Source organism: Caretta caretta, chromosome 17, assembly GCF_965140235.1.
Source record: "Caretta caretta isolate rCarCar2 chromosome 17, rCarCar1.hap1, whole genome shotgun sequence".
NCBI lineage: Eukaryota > Metazoa > Chordata > Testudines > Cheloniidae > Caretta > Caretta caretta.
Window position 1 is genome coordinate 10,186,569 of NC_134222.1, and position 22,622 is coordinate 10,209,190.

Below are 22,622 nucleotides of genomic sequence, written 5' to 3' on the forward strand. Positions count from 1 at the left end.
GGCGGCCCCGGGGCATGCTGGGGGCTGTCGTCTTTCCGGGCGGGCGGCCCCGGGGCATGCTGGAGCCCGTAGTCCCAGTCACAGGGAGCGGTCCCGGGCCGCGGGTCCCGGCTGTGGCGGCGGGAGGAGCTCGGCCCAGTGCAGGCCGGGGGCGCTGCGGTTGGAGGCTGTGCCCTGAGCAGGGCTGAGATTCGGGCCCGGGACCCCCTGGAGCGGGGTCTGTGAGGCAGCGTCGCTGGCAGCCCGCGGAGCGCGACGGCCCCAAGGCCAGGTAAGCAGCCCCGGGGGGGGCGGAGCCGGGGAAGCGGACCCGGGGAGCCGGGGAAGCGGATCCGGGGAAGCAGCCCCGTGGGGGGGGGGGAGCCGGGGAAGCAGCCCCGTGGGGGGGGGGAGCCGGGGAAGCAGACCCGGTGGGGGGGGGAGCCGACCCGGTGGGGGGGGGAGCCGGGGAAGCGGACCCGGGGGGGGGGGAGCCGGGGAAGCGGACCCGGGGGGGGGGGAGCCGGGGAAGCGGACCCGGGGGGGGGGGGGGAGCCGGGGAAGCGGACCCGGGGGGGGGGGGGAGCCGGGGAAGCGGACCCGGGGGGGGGGGGAGCGGACCCGGGGGGGGGGGGGAGCCGGGGGAGCGGACCCGGGGGGGGGGGGGAGCCGGGGGAGCGGACCCGGTGGGGGGGGGGGAGCCGGGGAAGCGGACCCGGTGGGGGGGGGAGCCCCGTGGGGGGGGGAGCCGGGGAAGCGGACCCGGTGGGGGGGGGAGCCCCGTGGGGGGGGGGAGCCGGGGAAGCGGACCCGGTGGGGGGGGGAGCCCCGTGGGGGGGGGGGGAGCCGGGGAAGCGGACCCGGTGGGGGGGGGGAGCCGGGGAAGCGGACCCGGTGGGGGGGGGGAGCCGGGGAAGCGGACCCGGTGGGGGGGGGGGAGCCGGGGAAGCGGACCCGGTGGGGAGCCCCGTGGGGGGGGGGAGCCGGGGAAGCGGCCCCGTGGGGGGGGGGAGCCGGGGAAGCGGCCCCGGTGGGGAGCCCCGGGAGGGGGGGCGGACCCGGGGAAGCATCCCCAGGTGGGGAGCCCCGGGGGGTGGGGGGAGCCGATGAGCCAGGTAACTACCCGGACGGGGAGCCAAGGAGACGGGTAAATACCTGGGGGGCGAGGGGGTATGAGGGGGGCAAGGAGCTGGATAACTACCAGGGGGCTGGGGGGGCGGGGCGGGAGCCGAGGAGCTGGGTAACTACTGGGGGTCGGGGGCCGGGGGCTGGGTAACTAGCAGGGGGCTGGGAGGGGTGGGAGCCGAGGAGCCGGGTAACTACCTGGGGAGGTGAGGAAGCATGCGCCAACCCCATCTCCTAGGTACGTACCCTCAAGGAGTATATGTAACTAACTGAAGCATCCATCCAATATTGCCAGACCCACGCACACGCCAATATCATTGGCCTGGCCAAAAGGATTCATGAGACTGGCCAAAAAATAATGGGACTTAATAGCAAGCGTTGGGTTATTTTTATTTGCTTTCCCGTTTTGGAGCCTTTGGGTTTCCAGTTTCAGCCTTCTCCTTGTAATGAAAGGAAAAAGGGACGGGGGGGTTGGATGGGCTGAGATTGGTTTCGTTCCCGGAGCTGGGGCTTTAATAATAACAATACCTGTCTCTTATCCAGCACTTTTCATCAATAGCACTTTTGGTCTCAGAGCGCTTCACAAAATGTGTTAAGGGACATGCTAAGTATAGTGAGACTTACGGTAACTTCATGAGAGTTGGCAACCCTTCTCCCCTCTTCCCCTCATTGTTTGTCGTCGTCATTCATTAGCTGTATTGCAGTAGTGGCTAGGAGTCCCACTCCTGGACCAGAGCCCTGTGGTGCTAAGCGGTGAACACCTGGAACAAAAAAGAGGGTCCCTTCCCCAAAGAGTTCTACAGTGTTTTCAGGTGATGCGTCCTACCCAACAGTTAGCTCATCGGGGCTGGGGCCATATTTCTCTCCACCTGTAAAGCGGGGCTAAGAATTCTTAGAGTTCACCAAGGGGTATAGTGAGGGTGACCTAGTATTTGTAAATGTAAAAGCACAGAGGCACCCATAACCAGAAATATTTTATTCCTCTGTAAAGCAGGCCCTCTGTGGCGGGTCCTTCTCATGGGGGTTCTGAGGATAGCCTGAAGATGGAAAGTGCTCTCTTTTTATTTAGAGCAGGGAATTCTTAGATTCCCTTTTCACTCTCCCCCCATGCCTCTTACCTTGCAAATAAATTCCTGATTGTTCAGTCGTGATTTTCTCTGCAATCTGTAGTCGAACCTGGGGAAAGGTCTCTCTTTTGCCACCCTACAAATATGCAATAAAGAAGCTGCTGAAACATACCCTTAAATATTGTCCACGGTACCCAGTAGAACTCCCTCCCATGATGGACTGATTTCATTGTCTGATCAAACTACTACTAGTAGTGCTACCTAGCGCTTATACAGTGCGTTTCATCCAGAGATCTCGACGTGCTTTACAAAGGAGGTCAGTAGCATTACCCACACTTTACAGATGGGGAAACTGAGGCACAGAGGAGAAAATGACTTGCATAAGGTCAGCCAGTAGGTCCATGGTAGAGCCAGGAATTAAAGGCCAGTCTCCTGAGTTCCAGTCCAGTGCTCTATTGGCTAGGCCACGCTGTCTGCCAATAAGTATTCTTTCCTACAAATCAATTCTTAATATGAATAGGAGATCTGGTTTCAGTTCCTAGCTCTGCCACTGACCTTGGGCAAGTTACTTGTCTTCCTTGTGGGTAGTTTTTCCCATGTGTAAAATGGAGATAATAATACTGATCTCCATTCCCGCTTGAAAGCTTGTCTCTTCCACCAGCAGAAATTGGTCCAGTTAAAGATATTATCTCACCCTCCTTCGTAAAGCGCTTTGAGGTCTGGTGAAAGGCGCTATGTAAGAGCGTGGTGGCGGTGTTTGTCATCTATTTAGATAGACTGTAAACTCTTTGATGGAGGTACTGTCTCTTGTTCTGTGTTTGTATAGGGCCTATCACAAAGGAGCCCTGATGTCAGCTAGTGCCTCTAGGTGCTATTGTAAAACAAGTGAAAACTAATACACCAGTTTGTCTCTATCTTCCAGCTCCCTACTGGGCTGGATCAAGAGATGGGGAGTGTCCTCTATAGTGCTTAGTTTGCAAATGATGCTGTTTGAATGCTTCTCTTGAGCTGTTTATAATAGTTCTCAGCTGGGACAATTTTGTGATGTGAGCTATGAAATGTTGTATTATGGTGTGTACACTTTTGACTCTCTCTCCTCCCTCACAAGTCAGGAAAGAAGGACAGAATAACAAACTTTCCCTCTTACAGTAAAGACAGTAATTGAGGGTTTCCTTGCTGAGTGTGGGTGAAGTTTCCTAGCCTATGTCTTTATTAACATGTTAAATCAATGGTGTTTGCTCTTATGTGGCTTGGCTAGTTGGCAAAAAGGATTTCCCCATTTTACTCTACTCTCTGCTTCGTTGCAAAAATAACAACACTAAGACCCTGATTCTGCAATGAGGTGCAGTCAGGAAGACCCATGTAGGGTTCATGGGACTCTGATGGAGTGTGGAGATCTGCCATTCATTGCAGGATCAGACCCTTTAATTCTGTCCTTTACAAAACCTTTATTATCACTCAGTCTGAAGGTCTTTAAAAGCATTTTTATTTAAAACTACATTAACTGGGCTTGAAAATTAAATTTTGTAAAAACCTACTTTATGTAAAAACCTAGGACTACTTTAATTGTTTAAAAAAAATCCAAATGAAGCCAGCTGATTTTAAATCAGTATATTTCCCACGTAAACCTACAAGTGAATATGCCTATAAACAAAAATAAAACTGACGTAATTGATTTCCCCCCCCCCCAAGATAAGAAACACAAAGCACCGAAATAATGAAGGATGGATTATATAGCAGCAAAAGCTATATAAAATAAATGAAATAAGATAAAAAGAAAAGGAGTACTTGTGGCACCTTAGAGACTAACCAGTTTATTTGAGCATAAGCTTTCGTGCTCACAAAAGCTTATGCTCAGATAAATTTGCTAGTCTCTAGGGTGCCACAAGTCCTCCTTTTCTTTTTGCGAATACAGACTAACACGGCTGCTACTCTGAAACCTGAAATAAGATATGAGACCTGGGCTTTATTCCCATTCCATTCCTATGACAGACTTATTAAGTGACCTTGATAAAAAGTCCTGGACAAATGAAAGGTATTATTTTGTTCAGTGATCTTGTCGTGTGACAGTACTCACACAAACAGGTCTTGCTGATCACAGATTATAGTGATTAATCGCCTGTAGATCAACAATTGAGATGTGTGATTGCCTGTAATTCATACTGATCTCTGGGATGCTTGGTGTTAATGTGATCAGCTAGGAAGCAACTTCGTTGTGTTCAGAGGTAGAAAAGAATGTATGCTTTGTTTTCTAGGGCTGTTCAGCTCAAGGTTAAGAATGTTGATAGCTCATAGGAGTGCCATTCGAGCCAGTTATAACCTGACTGACCTGCCTTGGCCTAATAAATGCTTTGTGGAATTTGCTGTGTCCTTGTGGGTTGCAGAGTTTGCTTCCTACTCACTGTGGCTTAAGAGAGCCCACCTGTCGTGATTACTCAGATACAACAGTCAAAATGGGAAATGATGCTATAAGAGCATTCTTCTATGCCTGTAAAGTCAGGAGTTCTTCAAATCTCTTACAATTAAGATGCCGTGTGTAGCTATCAAGAGGTTTTTCTATACCAGATGGATGGTTAGCTCTTTCATGCTGTCTGTATGGTGGATAGCAGATTATTTGTACAAGGCCACTGATGGTATGGAGAAGTGAGATGACAAGGAGAAGCTTGCAATCTGGAATGGACAGATAAGTAGACTATGGCATAGTGGGAAGGAAGGAAAAAAGATTTCAGCACTGGTAGCACAGTGAAATTTCTCCTGAGTTCAGCAGAATGCAGTGCAGTGCCCATGAAATCTAGATCCAGATTTTTCCAGTTAGAGGATTTGGGATCTGACATGTTAGATTTGGTCCATCTTTGCTCTTATTCTTTTGGTTCCATTTCTTGTTTACCTTGTGTAGGGATGAGAGAGGAGAGCAGAGGCAAGGGTGAGGCTCAGACTGGATTCGTGACAGGTTAACTTAGTTTCTCATCTGCACTCATCAGTATGGGATGTTCCAGCAAACAGATCCCAAACAGCTTTCTCCATGTTAGAACTCTAATACAGCATCAGCTACCCTACCTACAGCAGGAACAACTATGACTGGAAGGATGTACCAAGAAATGGAGTATGGATGGAGAAATGGAGTGACCCAATGGTGGTTACAGAGTTTAACTGTAATAATTGAAAACTGAGACTGCCACAGCTGCTGTACCGATTTCCAATTAAAAGAAAAGATCTGCAAGCTGTCGTTTCAGCTAGGGGAAGTGCAGGAAACCCTCCTATTGTGTAGGATGGGCTCTGAGCAAGAAGTGTAATATCCTTCTGGGAAGCTGAGAGAGAGAGAGCAGAGTTCCGGCCGCTGCACAGATACATTCAGACTGCAGTGTTTCACAGTGGGTTCAGGTTTGGCTGATGGCTAAGCTTTGCAAAGTCCAGAAAAGCTTCATTTGGCCAAATGTGGTGGAAGTGCCATTATGTTCAATCGATCATTTGAAATAAGCTGCAGAGTTTTGTCTCTTATTGAAATGAAAATCAAAACCAGATTTTTTTGGTGGAGGCTCTTTCATTAAACACTTACCGAATGCCAATGGCCTGATTATTTTCTCATGATTTTGTTGTGAGGAAATAGCTCATTTCCCGACACATTTGTAATTAGGCATGCACTCAAACCTTGATGTTGAAACTCAGAGAATTCTTCTATAGTTGCCCTATTTCAGTCTTTCATTCAGCCTTTCAGTGATGCCTGCTGATAATACCTTGCCTTTCTTATCAGAGTGGTTTATAAGCATACATTAAGACCAGCAATGTTCCTGGCTGGCTACTAAAATAAAATCCAAATTCTGTCTTTTTAAAAGAAAGGGGGGAAAAGGAGGACAGGGATAACCATCTTAGGTGGGATTTTTAAAAGTGCTCTAACTCTGCTCCCATTGAAGTCAATGGAAGTTATTGTCTTCAGTGAGAACAGTAACAGTGCCAGACCAACAGTGAGTGCGGTCAGAAACCATAGAGCTTGTCTAATAAAAACTGAAGAAGATTCCCTCAGAACTCCGTTGCGGAAGCTATCCAGCTGCTAGGTGTTGGTAACAATCCACCTAGGCTAGCTTTGACGTGGGAACCCCAGGGTGAAAGACTGTATCCTCTTACAGTCCCTCCCTTCTATGATGCAGGCTGCATGTTTTCATTGCAGACGGTAATTCTAGGCCTCCTCCTTGATCTCATCCTCTTCCCCTTGTTTCTAACCCCACCCAGGGATTGAGCAATTTATGACTATTCCTACCCTGCCCTCTCCATCCGGCAATTCTTGACCCTCCCAACCACGGCGGAATCCATCAAGCCAACCCTCTGCAGAGTCGTCATCTACTTGCAGAAGGAGATGTCTGGGGACACGTGCCTCACCACCATCTGCCGGTCTTCAGGAGCCAAGCCCAAAACCTGCAGCTTCAAAGAGGGTAGCCTGGGCAACAAGTACGTGCGGCTCAACGTTGGGGGCTCCTTGTACTACACCACAGTGCAGGTGCTGACCCGGCATGACACCATGCTGAAGGCCATGTTCAGTGGCAGGATGGAAGTGCTGACTGACAAGGAAGGTAAGGGAGTGCCGACAGGAGCCACATGCGTGTCTGAGACTAGGACTCTGTCAATGCATGGGATTTAGGTGGAGATTTCTTGTCAAAGGCACCAAGGGGAGTAAACTTCCCCCTTCTTTACCAACATTAGTTGGAGCAAGGAATCCTAGAATATCAGGGTTGGAAGGGACCTCAGAAGGTCATCTAGTCCAACCCCCTGCTCAAAGCAGGGCCAATCCCCAATTTTTGCCCCCAACCCCGAAATGGCCCCCTCAAAGATTGAACTCACAACCCTGGGTTTAGCAGGCCAATGCTCAAACCACCGAGCTATCCCTCCCCATCATTTGCTCCACTCCTGTTGCAGCTGGTATGTGGATGGCCTACGCTGCTGTCAGGACTGAACAGATGCGTGTGGGTTGGCACTCGTAGGATCTTGTGTAGAGGCGTCAATTGAAACGTGGGAGGGGGCAGACAAGTGGCAGCGCTTTTTATTGTTTGAAGCACCGACTTGTGTTGCCAAACCCCGGTGCTGCTTTTTGGGTCTCCGTGGCATGTGCTGCTTGTTCATTACGATATTAAATTTAAATTGAGGTAGCATTTAAAGGCCACAGTCAGGTCAGGGCCACATTGTACTGTGCACATGGATAATAAAAAAGATAGTCGATGCCCCTATGAGTTTACAGTCTAAACAAGCTTAACTCGGCAGCTTTAATTAAATAGGAGAGCAAGGAAGAGCATCCATATGAGCAGTGGCCATGAATGCTTTCACACGCCGCCTAGCAATGGGCTAGGCCAAACTACACATTTAAGAGCAGAAAAAATGTGGGCTCACTAGAGCTGTGGAGTTATGTTGAGAGAGACCATCCCTGATTGAAGCCCTCTAGATACATTCGCTCGATACAAATATAAGCAAAAGCAGGAAAAAATCTATTTGCTCATCCCAGGGAAGAATGTTCTTGGATGTCGAGAGTGTGGGCTTGGGAACATGGGGATCTGGATTCTAGCCCTTGCTGTGCCATGTATTTATTGTGCAAATTTGGGCAAGTCGCTTAACCTCTTGATATTTCATATGGCTCATCTACTCATAAAAGTGGCACTGGTTAACCTAAGGGGCGATGTTGCACCAGGTTTAAACTAACTCAGTTCAGCTTTGTGTATGGATATTGTACTTTGGTATGAAGCTGGCATATATCGGTGTAGCTTGCCTGTCAAATATTCAGTTTAACTAAATCGGTGTGATAGCATATCTTTAGTGTGTTAGACCAGAGTGGCTTTTTCCTCATTGGTTTCACTGGCCTGTTCTATATCTTGGCATCCGTGGAATGCTGATCTGATTTCTCTCTCAAGAACTGGGAAAGAGGACTGGTGAAACCTCTGCCAAATGCCAGCAGGTGGTGTGCAGAACTTAGACTCAAATCCCTTTAGAATTTGCAAACGCTTTTGGCAAGTCTCCTCTAGTTTTTTTTTAATACTTTCTTAGTACTAAGCTGCCTGGCAATACTGCATCTGCTTCTCTGCATGGCAATGTATGTTGGCGGGGGTCTACCCTTCCCTTGTAGAGGGTTAAGGGAAGAGTCATGTATTTTCACTTAGCTTTTCTTATTGGATTATGCATATTTGTTGTAAACACTTGAAGAATATTTAATTGCTTTAAAATATCTGTTACTACAACAGTCCAATAGATCTCTCTTATTGCTGAACACCTAGATCTTGATATTTATTTGTGTTTGAGTTTATCATGTTCTCTAGGCGCAAGAGATAAAAACCACAAAATCCATTCCAACAACTTAAAAAAAAAATCAAATAGGACTCCTGAAAAGCCTTCCCACCCCAAATTCACTCTCATGCCTATTATTTTGGAGATTGGGTTCCAGTGTTCACTGCGTTTCACATGGTTGTACTATTCTGGCACCATGCAAGGTTATTGTTTGCCCACACAACCTGTAGGCAACAGAAATGACTTAGACATGAAGGCAGTAAGAACCAACTTCTCTGGTATAGTGCTGAGCTTCTTTAAAAAATTCCCCCACATTTAACAATAAGCATTTTTATAGATCTAACTGCCTAAACGGTCAGTTAAACAGAACTACTGTAATAGTGCCAATTGGTACCTTCCAATAATATTTAAATGGATCCAAGTCCCCAGTTGATTGGAATCTAATATAGACAAGGCAAGTCACAGAAAACAGTTCTGGGATGAGTGTGTGTGGATTGATCAGTGGAGAAAACAATGCACTAGGATTCTAATGGGGTGTTTTTATCCCTGTTAGTAAAAGCCTGAGTGTTTTCAGATTCTTTCATCTCGGTCTTATTGGGCTTTGGAATCTGCGTGGAAACTTTTTCCTTTTGGGAGGTTGGTGGTTGGGCCATTGAGAAGAGCAATTCCTCTGTCAGTTTCTCTTCTGAGGGCCAGATCTAGCTCCCCTGAAGTCAACAAAGACTCCCACTGACTACCTTGGGAATTTGGGCAAGCTCTGTTGCAAGAGGCACTAGGAAGATGAATTATCCACAGATGAGGCCTGAGAGCTGTTGCACTGAGATTCCATGTTTTGCCTCCTTGCTGAGCTGCTGCTTGCCTCCCGTGGTACGGTGCTGCACTCAAATGTCGTGGTGTTTGTCTTTCAGGGTGGATCCTTATAGACCGTTGTGGGAAACACTTCGGTGTGATTTTAAATTACCTCCGAGACAACACTATCGCGCTTCCAAAAAACAGGCAGGAGATCAAAGAGCTGATGGCAGAAGCGAAATATTACCTAATTCAGGGCTTAGTAGACATGTGCCAGGCAGCTCTCCAGGTAAGACATGGCAGCAGCCTGAGGTTTTTCCACTTCTAAAAATTATCGGGGACCTACCTTCTGTTGTACATGCTTTGAAAGTGCTTGTGTTTAAATGAGGTACTGGTGTAATGAGGTACAGTCTGATATGAAGTCTGAAATGTCTAAAGTCAGTTTTGATCCCCATCTGGGTCTCTTTCCAAGGCAGATAAACTGAGAGACATACCTCTTGCTCTCTCTCTCTCTCTCTCTTTTGGATAAGAGCTTAAAACCATGTTGTTCTCTGCTCTTCCTTGACAGTAAGTGTCCTGTGATGATTCGTGGTAGAGAAGGGATTTGGAGCGATGACTTGGCCAAAATATCCCCAGCTAATCCCACTATTGTGCTTCTGGCTTCCACCCTAGAGGGGGCGGAAGTTTAGCAGTTCTGAGTGTGTACGTGGTTTGTGAAGCACTTTGGGAATAAAGTGCTATCGTAGCCTAAATAGAGGCAGGGTGGTTCAGTGGTTACAGCCTACAACTTGCAAGACCCGAGTTCAAGTCCTTGCTGTGCCACAAACCCCCTGTGAGACCTTGGACAAGTCACAGCTTCTCTGGGCCTTCGTTCTGTAAACTGGAAATAGTAACATTTCCCTGCCTCCTAGGGATGTGAGATTCTCAGATACGGGGGCCATGTAAGTAGATAGACAATTGATTTTGATTTGTTTGGATATATTTTCTACTCAAGAAGCCGGTAGTTGGCGCTCTAGTTCACTGCATAAGGAAGCTGGAGTTAGCGTCTGCTACAAGCGATAGCTTGTCGCTTGTACGACAAAGCGTTTGAGTCCATTTCAGTGAGGTACATTTCTCTCCAACAAATGTGTGATTCGTGATGACTGAGCTACAGTGGGCAGTTGATAAAACTGGCCCAAGCATTTTCCCCTGCCCCTTTAACCCACAGCAGGCTTGGAGTCTGTAGGAATGACATCCATTTGCATCTGAATGTTTCAATTATCACTGCCTTTCGGGGCTAAGAAACATCTCGCTGTATTTCTGAGTTGCAGCTCAAGGTAATATGGTGGGGTTACTATAGCAACTTTGTGCTCTTTCTCTGCATTGGAGGGCTTGGGAACATGGCTAGAGGTGCCCACAAGTTAGTTATACCTCTTACTTTATTTGAACCAGGACAAGAAAGACTCATACGAGCCCGTCTGTAACATCCCCATCATCACGTCACCAAAGGAAGAAGAGAGGCTCATTGAATCCTCCATGAAAGTAACTGCTTTTCCGTCACCACTCACTCTATTTCTGCCAAGCTGTTTATAGTACAAAACTCACCTGCCCTGCCTTTGTTCTTTTCTCTCCTAACAGCCTGTTGTCAAGCTGCTTTATAACAGGAGCAACAACAAATATTCCTACACCAGGTATGTCTTGAGTGTTCCACGCGGACAGCAAACGTTCCTCGTAGGCTACCAGGGCTGGGTGTGCAAGGGCCTGATTCTCCTCTTCCAGGAGTGTTTCTTCGTGCACCTGAGTGCAGTTACTCTTGATTGACAGAGGATGATCAGGCTCCTTGGGTTGCAGGGGGAATGCAGCCTGTTAGAGCTCAGTGTGTGGGTAGTGGAGGTGGCTGTCTCTCAAAGCGCTCAGAGAAGCGTGACTGCTAATAACACTGGCTGAAGCCAGGCAGAGTAAGGCAATGCAGGGTAAACTTCCACCCACATGCTAATGCAGTTGTGACCTGTATCTCCCTCTGCAGTTCCATTCCTGAGCTCCCATGCAGCCCTGCTAAGCCACCTTGGTCCAGACCTACAGCACCCCTAGTTATTCCAGCCCCCCCCCTTTTGAAATCAATTAATTACATCGTTGTAAAGGAGATGTAAAAGGCAGAGATGTGAAACACATCAGAGTGGGAACTGCCCCTGTAAGGCTCTAGCAATAAGGATAGTTGCTCTCCTTGTGTGACACTGAGGAAAGAAACAGAGTGTTGTTTGGGTTCTGTGGTGTCACTCTGGTGACACCACTGCCAAAGTGGCTCCTGGTTTTCCCAGATCAGGAGCTTGAAGCAACACAGCCAGCCCTAAGGCGGGGCTTACAGAACCCTAGCCATTTGCCTTTCATTCTGAAACACCATCATGGCGGTTTTGTCAACCTCCTTGGGTCTCTAGAGACATGTGCTGTTTGTCTGCCAGAGAGACTGATTCTAACAAACGTGTAACTCCAGGTGGCCACTAGAGAATGCTAGAAGGCAGCACATTCATCATCCAGCTCGGGGGGGGCAGTGTTTTCCACGGTACTCCTGGCCGTGCTTCCCTTTATTATCCAGCAATGAGGCTGCACTAAAGACAAAATAGCATATTCGTCAGGAGGGGTCTGAAGTCGGAGAGGCCCTAATAAGAGCGACTGGAGCCGTACGCAGGGACATTGTGGCTCAGTTATTATGCCTTGATGACAGCTGTATGAGGCATCTCTTTATAGACACTCTCTCTTACCAGGGTAAAGAATATTCTCCCCCGCCCCGCCAACTCTTCCCTATCCTCGTCAATGAAGACAGCTTGCTCACTTACTGTGTCAGTAAGGAGACGATGTGACAGAATGTTTTGGGAGCCAGGACTCCTGGGTTCTTTTCCCAGCCCTGCCACCTGCTCTGTTACCTTGGCAAAACACTTAAAGCCTCTAGTTCCCCACCTGTAAAATGGTGACCATTACCCATCATCATGAAAAATACCTACAGAAGAATCTCCAAGGTGCTGCATAAGCACAAAGTGTGATTTTTTTTTTTTCCCTAGGGTTTTAAGGGTTGTCCATTTTACTATGTTGCGTCTACAGCTCTTTTTCTTGCCTGGCTATCTCTCCCTCCCCTTCCACCTTTGGAGGCCTCTGAAGTTTGCCCAAGCTCGTTTGGCCCAGGATGACGCAGTGGCTTGGGGTTGCCACAGTACGTCTGAACGCCATTAGCCGAATGCCAGACCAAATCGTCCCACCAATACTAAACGCTGAACTTCGACACTTCTAGGATTCGGGGCCAATCGGTCTCACGCCCCAGGGAGCGGAAGACTTTGGCCTGCTCTATTCCACCTGTCCTCAATTTGATCGCCAATGGTTCTCAGGCCTCTAAAGCGAATACTCCCTGCCTTAGAGCCTACTTCTGCCACCCTTCTCATGGGGCGTGCCTTGCTTCACAACTAGTCCCACTGGCCTCAGCAGGGCTACTAGGGCTTATCTTCATGTACAGTGCTGCAATTGCACCACTGTAGTGCTCTAGTGAAGATGTTACTATGGTGACGGGACAGTTTCTCCACAGGCGTAGTTAATCCAGCTCCCCGAGCGGCAGTAGCTATGGTGAGGGGAGGTTAAATCGGTATAGCTCCGTCGCTCAGGGGTGTAGATATTTCACACCTCTGAGCGACATAGTTGTACCAATATAGGTTTGTAGTGTAGAAGTGGAGCACCACGGGGTGGGGCACCAGCATCTGGATTGAATCTGGGGCTCTGGACCCAGAAGAATGAGCCTTTGCTGCCTGAGCTAAACGACCAGGTCTGTTAGCCACGGCTGCTGCAGGCTCATCAACCTCTGTGTGGCCAAGCCACACGTGAGGGGTACAGAGCACCGTTCCGAGTGGGTTACATACGTTTGGTTGAATTGGGCCAAAGTTAATGCCAAAGTAGTAGGGGCCTGTCTTTTAGAGTTGGTCAAAGTGGGTTTTAGCGTCAGCTTGACCGTGTTGTTTACACGTCTTACGATGTGAATTACATTACATCGTTACCAAGATAGGCTCAAGGTCACTCAACATCTTTATTAAACTCAAATATATTGAAGTGATACTGTGGGTAAAGTTCTCAAGGGCAGTTACATCACTTGGATGCTTTTGAAAATTGTGCCCTGTATCATCCTAGGTACAAGGAGGACTCTGTAAAATGACCGTTCTACTGACCTTGGACATGTTCTGTGACCCTTGCGTTGGCTCTCTGGGGTCATTTCCTGTTGCCATGCTAAATAGAACCATAGTAAGCATATGATTTGATTAGCTCCGACGTTGGTCAGGATGCAGGTTTTGATTGTTGCTATAATGACATAGGAAACTGCTACCATTATATTAATTACATCATTTGACCTCTAAAGGAGCATTTGCTCGGGGGAGCAGAGCATCCTATTTGTGTTCCAAGTTGGCTGTTCTCCAGTGCATAGCAATGAGTCAGTAGCTGTATCCTCCAGTTTAGATTAATGCTTGCAGCCATGGTGGGGTAGGAATATTAAGCCTGTGCAGTTCACGGTGCAGGCCAATTGCTAAACCACAAAGACCTTTTTACTGCCTTTGCTGCTGTGTTTCAGTAACTCGGACGATAACTTACTGAAGAACATAGAACTGTTCGATAAACTCTCTCTCCGCTTCAACGGCCGAGTCCTCTTCATTAAGGATGTTATAGGGGATGAAATTTGCTGCTGGTCTTTCTACGGACAGGGGCGGAAGCTCGCTGAGGTCTGTTGCACCTCGATAGTGTATGCCACAGAAAAGAAACAAACCAAGGTACTGGGAATTGTCTTCCTTGAATCTTGTAGTTAAGTAACAAAGTTGGTAGCGCTTTACACAGCCACGTGAGATCTCTGAGACTCAGACCAGGTCAGAAGGAGAAGGTAAGGTCAGGGGTGATCTCAACTCGCTGACTGAGTGCCGTTGATGATCAATGAAATCCAAATGACTTGGGCCACTCACTGGCTAGCACAGTTGTTCCCCTACTTTTTACTGGTGACCCACCCAATTGCCTTTTGTCCGCATTATCCTTGCGCGCTCGCTCTCTCTCTCTCTCTCTCTCTCCAACCTTCTCAACCCTCCAGTCCCCTGGTTCTCACTCTCCTAGCTCTGCCCCTCCTGCAGCCTCAGCCAGGCTGTGATGGCTGCCAGGTGTCTGCTCGCTGACTCCAGCCACTTCCATGCCACTGCTGTCCAGATCCTGCTCCCTATGCCACTGCCAGAGGAAGCAAGAGCATGGGAGGGAGGCTGCCTCTGGGGCATGCGTGACCCACTTAGACCTTTCCTGTGATTCACTGGTGGGTTGGGACCCTCTGCTTGGGGAACACTTGGCTAGCAAGCTGCATTCTGTCCTGGGCATATCAGTATCCAAAAAATGCTGACAGATTGAACAGAATTCAGAGAAGAGCAAAATATGATTAGGTCAGTGGAAGGAATAAATAAGGAGGAAAGATTGAGAGAGGGAATTTCAAAAGCACTTCAATAATCTTTAGGAGAACAATCCCATTGAAAGTCAAGAGGACTTGGTGCTCCTAAGTCACATAAGAGTTTTTGAAAAATCCCCCCTTTGAATGAAGGATCTAATTCTTCTCCTAATTAAGCTGGTGTAAATGACCTTCAGTTGAATTACTCCAGACTTACGCTGGTGTAACTGGGAGCAGAATTTGACCCTATGTGTGGCTTGACTAAATGATAATGTGTGATGGGGGCATAACCATCTGCAGAAGGTTGGAAGATGCAAATGTCAAAAGAGGAGAATTGTTCAGAGGGGAACATGTCAGTATAAATAAAAGTAGGGTAGGATAAAATAGACAAAAGGGAAATTTGGGCTGAATATTAACTGTTTTAAGAAGAAAAATTTGTTGCTTTATTATTAATTACAGTGTGATAAATCTAGAGTAATTCCCCTGGCCTCAACAGAGGTACTCCTGTTTACACTGATGCAGGTGAGACTAGAATGAGACCAGACTTTGCAGTCAAGTATCAGAAATGACATCCTGACAATGAGATGCGGTAGATTCTGCAGGAGTCTCCCAAAAGAAGTGGCAGATGGCCCAAGAGTTGGGACATCAAAACCTCGGCTAGTGAAAGCACTAGAGAACATAAAGTAAAATCATACCCTGGGGGATGCGATGAGATTATCTCACAGGTCTCTTCCTCTTAGAACGGTTTTACTGTCTTTACCTCCATCCTCACATGCATTAGCATTTGAAATTCCTTCACCAATAAGTAGTGGAGTGGTTCCTGCCTTGTTACCCAGTCTGCACCAGGAAAAAGCATGCTGTCTCTTCCCTAGGTTGAATTCCCTGAAGCGCGTATCTACGAGGAAACCCTAAACGTTTTACTGTATGAAACTCCACGCGTACCTGACAACTCTCTGCTGGAGGCGACGAGCCGGAACCGAAGCCAGGCATCTCACAGCGAGGATGATGAGGGCTTTGAACTGCGCGACCGAGTGCGCCGCATCCACGTGAAGAGATACAGCACTTACGACGACCGGCAGCTTGGCCACTAGCCTGCTGGCAGAGGAGAAACGGTTTGCTTTGTTCATAGAGCTTAAGGAATGTGCGGAATTAGTCCCGGAAGCAGGGGATTGAGTCTCAAATGGTTTCTCTGCTTCCTAGAGAAGCAGCCAAGCATCTCTGCGCGCAAACCAAAAGCAACACTTAAGGCCAGAAGCTTTGAGTCATTGTGATATTGCTTGTGCACCATGCAGTGTAAATAGAGAGAGCAGAGAGCAGTTCTTCATGTGCTGCGGATGGGAGGGGATCCCAAGAACCTGCCTGTGGAGCTCATTTGTTCTGATATAGGTTGCGGCCACCAGGCATTGTACGTCTTGTGAGAAGCGATGTATTTTTCCATTTGAGGATGGTTCTGTTTGAAAACCCGTTGTCAGAGACACCATAAGAGCTGTGTGCCATGGAATTGCTTAGTTTTGAAATTCTGTTGCAAATGAAGCTCCGTGGGATTCGTAGCACGTTCAGCAAATGCTACGTCTTGCTGCTCAAGCTACTCTTTCCTTATGGAGCAAGTAGTTAGATTCCCATGGCATGAGAGGAGGCAAATTTCCCCTTTTGTGCAAAGATCACCCTTGGTGCTGAAACTGCTTAGCCTGTCTCACTTCAAGCCAAACTTTCAGGAATCAAGCTAACAAATAGCCCAAATGGAGGAAGTTTAGAGAGTAAATATTAAATGATGTGATTATTAAGAAAGAAAAAAAAATCCTAAAGGTGTGGAAGCTTACAAGAAAACAGAGCCCTGGCGAAATTATGGGCATGGTGGGACCTCTACCCTCTGGGGCTTTGGGTGGGGAGGGAACCCTGTGTTAATAGATCCTGGGGAATTGAGGGAATCTCTCTAGAATTAGTCACTAGATCAAGAGGGCACTTAAGCGCTGCTTGGTGTCGTGTTTCCTCAAGCTCGGAAAAAAACGGTTATTGAGGGAAAATAACTAAAGTGTAGAGCAATGAAAGCTCACTCACCCTCGCACAGTTGGGGTTGTCCATGTGTTTCTGTTCTAAGTCCCCTCTGAGGCCAGGAGGTGGGAGTGGAGGGATAATGGCCATTACACCTTGTTAGAGAGTGGAGCTCTGTCTCTGCACAGCCCCAGGAGAGAAACTTTTTATACTGAATTTTAAACCGTTTCTTCAGCTGACCTTTTTTATAATTGTTTTTAAAAGATCTCCTGTGACTCAAATGGATTTTTTTAAACATATATTTTAAAAGAGAGAGATGTCAGGTGTGTGCTCCTCACCTCTTGGTACTACAGCGGCAACTCTCCTTGGGCTTAGGGGTTCTTGGACTTGAGCTTTGATCTGAAACGTGACTATCCAGTGAGAGAACATGATGGTCCCAACTTATTTGGTAGCCCAGGTGAAAACTTAAGGGATTGATTTTTCTGAAGTTCTGAGCACCCACAACTGCAGCTGAAACCAGTGGGAGCTGCAGGTGGTCAGCACCTCTGAAAATCAGGCCCAGTGTTTTCCTATCTCTTCCCCCTTGATGACAACTAGTGATCCCAGCTGGCACTTCAAACATCTGGGTTTGCTGACTAACCAAGACAGCCAGCTTTAGGCTTCAAATAAGAACTGGCCTCCAATCTCAATGTTTGGTGGTTGTTTGCAGGGGAAGGGGCAGCCCTACTGCACACAGGAGATGACTATATAATGTGCAATTAGCTGTGTGCCTTGGTTCATTATTGCATCTAGGATTGTTTTAATGCAGGGCAGCAATTTGTCTAGCAGCCAGGAATTAATTGCCACCCGTCTAGACTGGCTTGTTGCTTGCGCGGCGGTGGTGGATGGTAGGATTTTTCCGAGCTTGATTTTCCAATGTTTTCATGAGAAATAATTTCTTTTTTCTATTCATAGGAGAATCTGAACTTAGTGTGTTGGGATGGGGGTGAGAGTCACTGCTCGGGAATATCCTGATGTAACTGGACTGGTGCTGAGTGCGAAGCATGGACAAGGGCATGCCAGTGTTTCTACCAATTCTTCTGACTGAGACTGACCTCTGCTTCTAATAGATGCAAACTACAGCCTGCCCCAGCTTACGCTTAGGCATCAGCAGTGGTGCAGCTATGCTGGTTGCTAGTCACCAAAGGCTGAGTTGGGGCTTGTCCCACGTGTAGACAAGGTCTTGATTTAGAATTGATGTTTTGGGGCCAAATCTGGGCAAGTTCCAGTTCAAGCAAGTAAGCTCCAGTTTCTCAGGATTTGACCCTTTGTAATGATCAAGCTGGCTGACTTTCTGTCTCAAAGGAAAAATAAGGATTGTTTCGAGGCCTTTTAAAATATGTGAATAAGTTGCCACAGGTGTGGGGGTTTTATTGCCTTCAGAGTAGTCTGTGGAGAGAGAAATGAGGTTCGGATGCTAGACTGGCCTAGCCTCCCAACGTAATAAACCATTTAAAAACCCAAACTACTCAGTACGTTTAGTGCTCTCCCTCTCTCCAGACAAACATCCCAATCTACAGCAGTCTGGTTAGACAAAAGATTTTGAATACTTCAACTCCATGGAGCTTTAGCTTTGAAAATTCATTAAATGGCCCATGGAATGTGTTTAAAAAAATAACGCTTTCAGGTTACAGTGTTAAGTATATTTTATTTCCCTAGATGTATTTAAGCTATAAACTGAATAAGCTAGAGAATTGTTTTATTTATTAATTGGCAGATAAAATGCATAAACTTTGGTAAACTCTGGGGAAAAATATAGTCATGTTTGAAAAATTGGCCTAATTATTTTGGGTGCCCAACTTGAGACATCTTAAATGAGCTTGATTTTTAGAGGCTGGTTGATTGGTGCATTCTGAAGATCAGCTCTCTTTAAGGAGGCTCAAGCTGGGCATGCAAAGTCATTAATGGTGTTTGAAAATCTTGGTGATAAAATCTTTCATATCTAGGTCACCAGCTTAAATCCAGATCACCTGTCATTCGAGCAAATGATTTTTTTTTTCCCTCTTTGTTTGGTGACTGAAACAAAAAAATCTGGAAAAAAATATTATTTCAAACCAAGAAGGAATTTTTTTGTGTGTTATCAACAAAATGAAAAACTATATTGTTTGAGTCAAACAAAACATTTTGAAGATTCTTTCAAAGCAACGCTTCAAAACATTTTGATATTTCCAAATGTGTTTTTAAGGTTTTTTTGGCCAGAACTATTCATGACCCAAATTCACTGATAGTTTCAGAACCCTCCCCCTCTGCATTTTTTGACAACATTTCTATTCACCGAAAACCCTTGCCCCAGTCTAGTTGTGACCACAAGCTGTTACCCTCTGATGGCTGTTTAGTGGCACATATTTGACATTAATTGAGGGGTCTCAGTCTAGTTCTCGGTAGCCAGGACTCCACATCATAACACTTCCACCACAATTGGCAACAAGTGACTCGTTGGCAGAATGGCCAAGGATGGAGAGGACCATGGAGACTGAACTCCCCTTCCATACCAGGTGTAAGGTAGATGGGGAGAGTGCTGTGGTAAGCGTGCTGTGCCACTACCCATGCTGTACCCGTTCTTTAGAGAAATGGGAGACTTCAGTCTCCAAGACCATCAGGCTGGCGCCCTCTTCACAGCACTACGCTCATGTGCAAATTTAAAAGCAAAATCCCATGGGATTATTTTCCGCAAAATCTTTCAGTTCACAGCGCGAAGCTGTGATGTGCACTGGGCCGGCTGGGTATTTTGGAGGGAACAGATATTTGGAAAGAATAGGGGGTCAGCCTCCATTAGGTGTTTTTGTCTTTTAAAAACAAGATTGTGTGTGCCTCTTTACAGAGCGTTAGTTGCTACAGATTCTCTCTTTGTTTGGCCACGCCTCCTGCATGTGGAACGTGATCTCTTCGTTCTCCTCACATCCAGCAGTGAGTGTTGCCCCAGTCATGCCATCACACCTGCCTTTTGCTGAAAGGCCTCTTTAAAACACTATAAAAATCAATAACCTGCTTTTTCTTGCTTTCTGTGATGTTTTGTTTTCCAGATGGTTTTGAGATCACGCCAGCAGAAATACAGCTGCTGAGATTTGTTTTGACTAAGGCTTTTGAGATCTCTGAATTCCGGTTATTTTAAAAAAAAGTCAATTTCCCCATACTATAACTTCTGAAATATGAGTTCTGTGAATCCAGGGACCCTTGGGATGGTTTACTCCTTTTTTTTTTTTTTTCCCTGGGAAACTAGTGGGAGCAATCAGTGCTGTTCAGGGCATGGTTAGGTGACAAGTTAAAATGCCTGTGGCTGCTCAAAACTAGCAGTCCCATTGTTACAAGCAGTGGTGCACCCGCCCCAGGAATAGACCAATGGTGGGAGAACATTGGAAGATCGTCAGCATTCGTAGAGAAAGGTAGGGACCCTGTGCTAATAAACAGACCTTCACAGTGTGAAATGACTGTAATGTTAGACTTGCTAAGTAAGACCGTACTGTATCTATACAGAGCTTAGAACATTTCTTGGCCCGTGTGATTACCTCGTTGGACAGTTTTACATAGTCTCACTAAATCCAAATGCAGCAATGGGCAGTGTCATTGTTTCCTTATTAAATCATTGGAAACTTTTCTTTAACCAAAAGAGTTGAATGATCTAAAGATTTTTTTAAAAAAAGATTTCTGCATATTTCAATACAGAATGTTAATTGAATGTTCTCTTTTATTGCACATAAACCGTGACATGTTGATTGTACAGTATGACTACCTAGATTCTGGTTATGTTTAATAGTAGTAGTTTTGATGTAACTTGTGCTCTGTATTATCATTTTAACCCTCCTTTATTTACTTAAAGGATGTAAATTGCTTAGATGTTATTGAATCCTAGGTTACCTTTTTGACATTTATATAATTGAGAACAAGTACCATTGTGAAGGATAATGCAGCTTTGAAATAGTCATTGTACTAAGCACAGTCTTTGCTTATTTATAGTAAAATACCCTTTGCAGGGTTGACAAAGCAGCCATTCTTGCTGAGAATATTTTCTCTGCTGTTTTTAAATAGCACATATTATGACCCCCCCCCCATTCCGACAGCGTAGTTTTTTTTAATTTGAGGCATTCACAGCTGCGCGTTAAGAGATCTGTAATAACTTCCTACAAAGACCATAATCACCTACATTTGCGTTCTATTGATGTGCCTGTGACTCTAAAATAGCCTTTTGGAGGAAAAGAAAAACCTCTTTGCCTCATTTGCAGCATGTGAATTTTAACTACACCAGCAAGCAATCATTAGCTGGTGCAGTCTTTTTGAAGTCCTGCTATCGTCTGCACACTTGTGTTTAAGTGAACTTTATGCATTCAAATTATGAAATTAGACTAAGGAGATGAATGGGAAATATTAGCGGACATCTGTACGTGACCCCTTTGACAGAGGACTGTTTATGTGGCATCTGTGCTGGGAAAGCTGCATTCTCTAAAATGGGGTCATAATGAGTTGCAAATGCCCTCCTCCTCTCTATAAGGAAGGGGGCTTGGAGCTTTCCAAACGAATGTCTTATATTAAGCAGCACTTTAATATCCATTTTAATTAGGCGATAACATCAGTTGGGATAGCGTTGCAGGGTAGCCGTCTCCCACTGCTTGATAAATGCCGAGACAAAACTAAATGTTTAACCTTTGCCTTGACATTTAAGCTTCAGAACGAGAGACATTTATCCCATGGTAACGTTCCATTTCGCCGACTTTTTCTCTTGTACTAAATGATGAAAAATAAATAAATAATCTGGACCGGTGGGGCCCAGGAGTGACTGACGCTGTGCTATTTCTGAGAGCTGTATTCTGGCTGGACTAGAAAATGCTTGTTCTGGTCTTCAAACACCCAGAAACCAGAGTAAGTTTTTTTTTTTTTTTTTTCTGAATGCTTCTGACCAAACAATCCAAAACTGAATCATGTTTTCTGACAATCCTTTTGCGTTTAAAAAAAAAAAAATCTCCTGTATAACCAAATGTAATGCCAAACCCCTTCTATTGGGAAAATGGAGGTTTTACTGAGAGACTTGCCCTAATCCCAGCATCTGCCACTGACTCGCTGTGTGACCTCAGACAAGTCACTTAACCTTGGTGAACCTCATTTTCCTCATCAGTGAAAATCGGGGTGAGACACTCCCTACCTCAGAGGCTTAATTCATTAATGTTTATAAAGCACCTTGGACTACTGTAATTGTTTTTACCAGAGACGTCAAATTATTATGGTGACTGTTCATAATTTAGCTGACATTCTGTGAACAAGCTGCTTTCTGACCACAGGAGCTTTCATTTTGTTCTGGTTTCTAAATCTCTTAAGGGTCAGTCTTGCAAGGGAAATAAGTTGATGGAATAAACTTATTAACCAATAATACAGTATTTTCCTCTGACTTTCTGCAGTGCATTGAATGGAAATGGGTCAGTGATTTTTAATAAACTGTGTTATATTTTAAGTGGCTCGTGTTGAATTTTCATTGGTGTTAGAGATTTTTTTGAACTGACGCGTGTAAACCCAGAGTACACAATTCTAGCTCATGCATTGGTTCCAGGTCTCACCTCCAGCATAACATTCCTTGCACCACAGACATGTAATGCCAATTCTTGATCCGTAGGTTGTGGGCACTGTTAAGAGTGCTTGCCTTTCACCCATTTGACTAAGTCCATCTCCCTACAAATACAGGCTAAACTAGAGTGTCCATCTGATGACATTCTCCCTATTTGTATGCAGCCTGCCTTTTTATAAGGACACCGTAGATATTTCCCTACATCACCATGTTATGATTTTTCTGATTATGATTATGATTTTTATTTCTATATATCCAGAGGCTGATATGGCTGTTTTTATCTGTACTAACTTCAGTGCTTTTCATGTTCACTGTAACAATTTATGATCTCTAGCTGATCAGCAATTCGGTGGTTCTTTTCAACAAAGGGTGAAACAAGTGAGATTTTTTTCACAGC

The 22,622-nt window shown here is 46.1% G+C and overlaps 1 protein-coding gene across 2 annotated transcripts; it reads left to right on the plus strand.

Moving 5' to 3' along the window:
• The first annotated feature begins 49 nt into the window (after positions 1 to 49).
• Positions 50 to 22,114, plus strand: TNFAIP1 (TNF alpha induced protein 1). 2 transcript variants are annotated; one of them, XM_048823798.2, is made up of 8 exons: positions 50 to 271; positions 6,399 to 6,736; positions 9,341 to 9,510; positions 10,653 to 10,742; positions 10,839 to 10,891; positions 13,801 to 13,996; positions 15,516 to 15,755; positions 17,590 to 22,114. In XM_048823798.2, the coding sequence occupies exons 2-7, from the start codon at positions 6,523 to 6,525 to the stop codon at positions 15,732 to 15,734; spliced, it is 942 nt and encodes a 313-aa protein (XP_048679755.1). In that variant the 5' UTR covers positions 50 to 271; positions 6,399 to 6,522; the 3' UTR covers positions 15,735 to 15,755; positions 17,590 to 22,114. The 2 variants fall into 2 exon arrangements, with proteins under 2 accessions (XP_048679755.1, XP_048679754.1); XM_048823797.2 differs by having other exon boundaries at positions 51 to 271; positions 15,516 to 22,114.
• The last annotated feature ends 508 nt before the right edge of the window (positions 22,115 to 22,622 follow it).